The 2252-nt window shown below is 32.1% G+C and overlaps 1 protein-coding gene across 1 annotated transcript; it reads left to right on the top strand.

The window, feature by feature from the left end:
• The first annotated feature begins 587 nt into the window (after positions 1-587).
• LOC141679684 (phosphoglucomutase, chloroplastic-like) lies at positions 588-2025 on the top strand. The gene is made up of 5 exons (XM_074486117.1): positions 588-695; positions 793-821; positions 984-1051; positions 1425-1543; positions 1618-2025. The coding sequence occupies exons 1-5, from the start codon at positions 588-590 to the stop codon at positions 1843-1845; spliced, it is 552 nt and encodes a 183-aa protein (XP_074342218.1). The 3' UTR covers positions 1846-2025.
• Positions 2026-2252: the final 227 nt, after the last annotated feature.

The raw sequence follows: 2252 nt of genomic DNA, 5'->3' as shown, positions 1-2252 counted from the left end.
TAATTAAGCACAGTTTACGCTTTGAATTGGTAAGATTAGACAAAAATCATAGATTTGGAGTTTAAAAGGATCTTCGAAACTTTGGGTATTGTTCAATTAAGTTTTAATTTCAAATTTGGTTCGTTAAATTTGAACGAGTCTCCGATTTTCAATTTTTTTCTCTTTAGTCTATTTTTGTTCACAGGTCTGCTGCTTTTGGTGATTAAGGATCTTTGTCAAGATTTGGATTTGGAGCTTTTGGAATTTTATGAAATTACGATATGCTGTTTATCAATGTAATATATACATACATAGTATGTTAATTGGGGTTTCTTTGGGAGCCAAATGGAACATCACTTACTTATTGTTTTTTATTTGCTTTATGAATGGACATTTAGTTTCAATTCATAATTGCTTAAAGTTCATATTAGTTTTTATATCCCCTGAAAATATCCTTGCCATTCAAAGTCAAGTACCTTTTGTTATATGTATTGACATGTAGATTATATGAGATTAATGAGTTCATGTCCTACTATTCTATAACAAGTACTTACTGAATTAGTAGTTTGCATTTAAATTAAAAATTGATGCAGATTTATGAAATTAAGATGGTGGATATTTTAGATGTTGACCTCTCTCATCTTGGTGTAACGAAATATGGGAAATTTAGTGTTGAAGTGGTTGACCCAGTTTCTGACTATTTGGAGCTGATGGAAGTAAGATTATGATAAAATTCGTTCTTTAATGTTTTTTGAAATACAATCTCACTTGATGTTTAGAAATGATATGATGTTTTTGATGCAATGCACGCAGTCACATGTGCTTATGCAGAACCCACCTTTGTAGACAAGCTTGAAGCTACTCCAGTATGTCTTTTTCTTTCATGTTTAATGATCGAAAATTTTGGGCATGGACATCGAGATCCGAATCTTACGTAAGATAGTTTGGTGTTGATTTAGCTTAATTATTATTATAAAACATTGAAATTGATATGTTTGGGATAGATATGCTAAAGACCTAGTCAACATTTTGTATAAAGAGAATGGACCAGACTTTGGAGCTGCAAGTGATGGTACGTTACTTGTTTGTGTACCATTATCGTTGTTTCTAATTATTTTCAGTTCTTAACATATAAACTTGACCTGTATTTTTAAATTTTCTCGGAGGTTATGAAGTTTACTCATTACCATATTTTTATTTTTCCTGCAACCAATTGTTGACTTGATTTTATATGAAGGATGACAGAGTAATTAGTGTGGACAGTTGTAAAGGTTAATTGACTTTGAGTAAATTGATGACTTGCGTAGCTGTGGATTTGATGCACCTGGAGATGAATTCAGATGTTCCTCTTATATCCTGCAGGCTGCTTCTTTTTGTGAAGTCATGTATGCCATTTTTGGTAAACCTCAGCGGTGTGTAATACATTTATTAAAATAATTTCTCAGGTGACGGTGATAGAAACAAGATTCTAGGTAGAGAATTTTTTGGCACCCATTCAGACTCAGTTGCAATCATCCCAGCAAATGCGCAAAATGCAATTCCATTTTTCCAGAGTGGCCCAAAAGTAAGAAGCCTCTGTAACATTATTTTAGATTTATCCTATTTCTATATTAGATTACACGTGCTGTTAAATTTTAGGGTTTAGCAAAATTTATGCCAACAAGTGGTGCTCTTGACCGTGTTGCCGAGAAGTTAAATCTGCCATTTTTTGAGGTTTGGTGTTCAGAAATGTTATCCAAGCGATTAATGGTTGTCAGTGCCGAAAATTGGCTTGATTTTTTTTCTTTCCTGCTTCTGCCATGTCCCCACTGGTTGGAAATTCTTTACAAATTTAATGGATGCCAGAGTGTTGTCAATTTATGGTGAAGAAATTTTGGGAACAGGGTGTGACCATATTCACGAAAAGGATGGCATATGGTATGTATATTTTTAAATTAATCATCCTGGTCAATTGATTATCAATGCCAGATCCAGTTAAATATGATCTAGTGTAAAATATCTCAGCAATTAATAATTTTCTTTAAAACTAAATTTTAAACTTTCTAAATTGCTATCGGGTGTTGTAATACTTCCATTTTGACCCTTTACAAGAATGGATATAAGTAATTATTAAATGCAAAATGTATATAAACCAAATTCTCTTTTAATAGTGTTACAAATTAATACTGTAAGTACTAGATTGTTCTGATTTTGGAGGCAACTTAAATACAGATTTTTCTTCCAAATCTGTACACTTGTGAGTATGTTTTGTGTCACTGATACTATAATATCCT

This window comes from Apium graveolens, chromosome 8 (genome assembly GCF_009905375.1).
Source record: "Apium graveolens cultivar Ventura chromosome 8, ASM990537v1, whole genome shotgun sequence".
Taxonomy (NCBI): Eukaryota; Viridiplantae; Streptophyta; class Magnoliopsida; order Apiales; family Apiaceae; genus Apium; species Apium graveolens.
The sequence above is the reverse complement of the archived record's forward strand: the minus strand, read 5'-3'. Positions and strand labels throughout refer to the sequence as shown.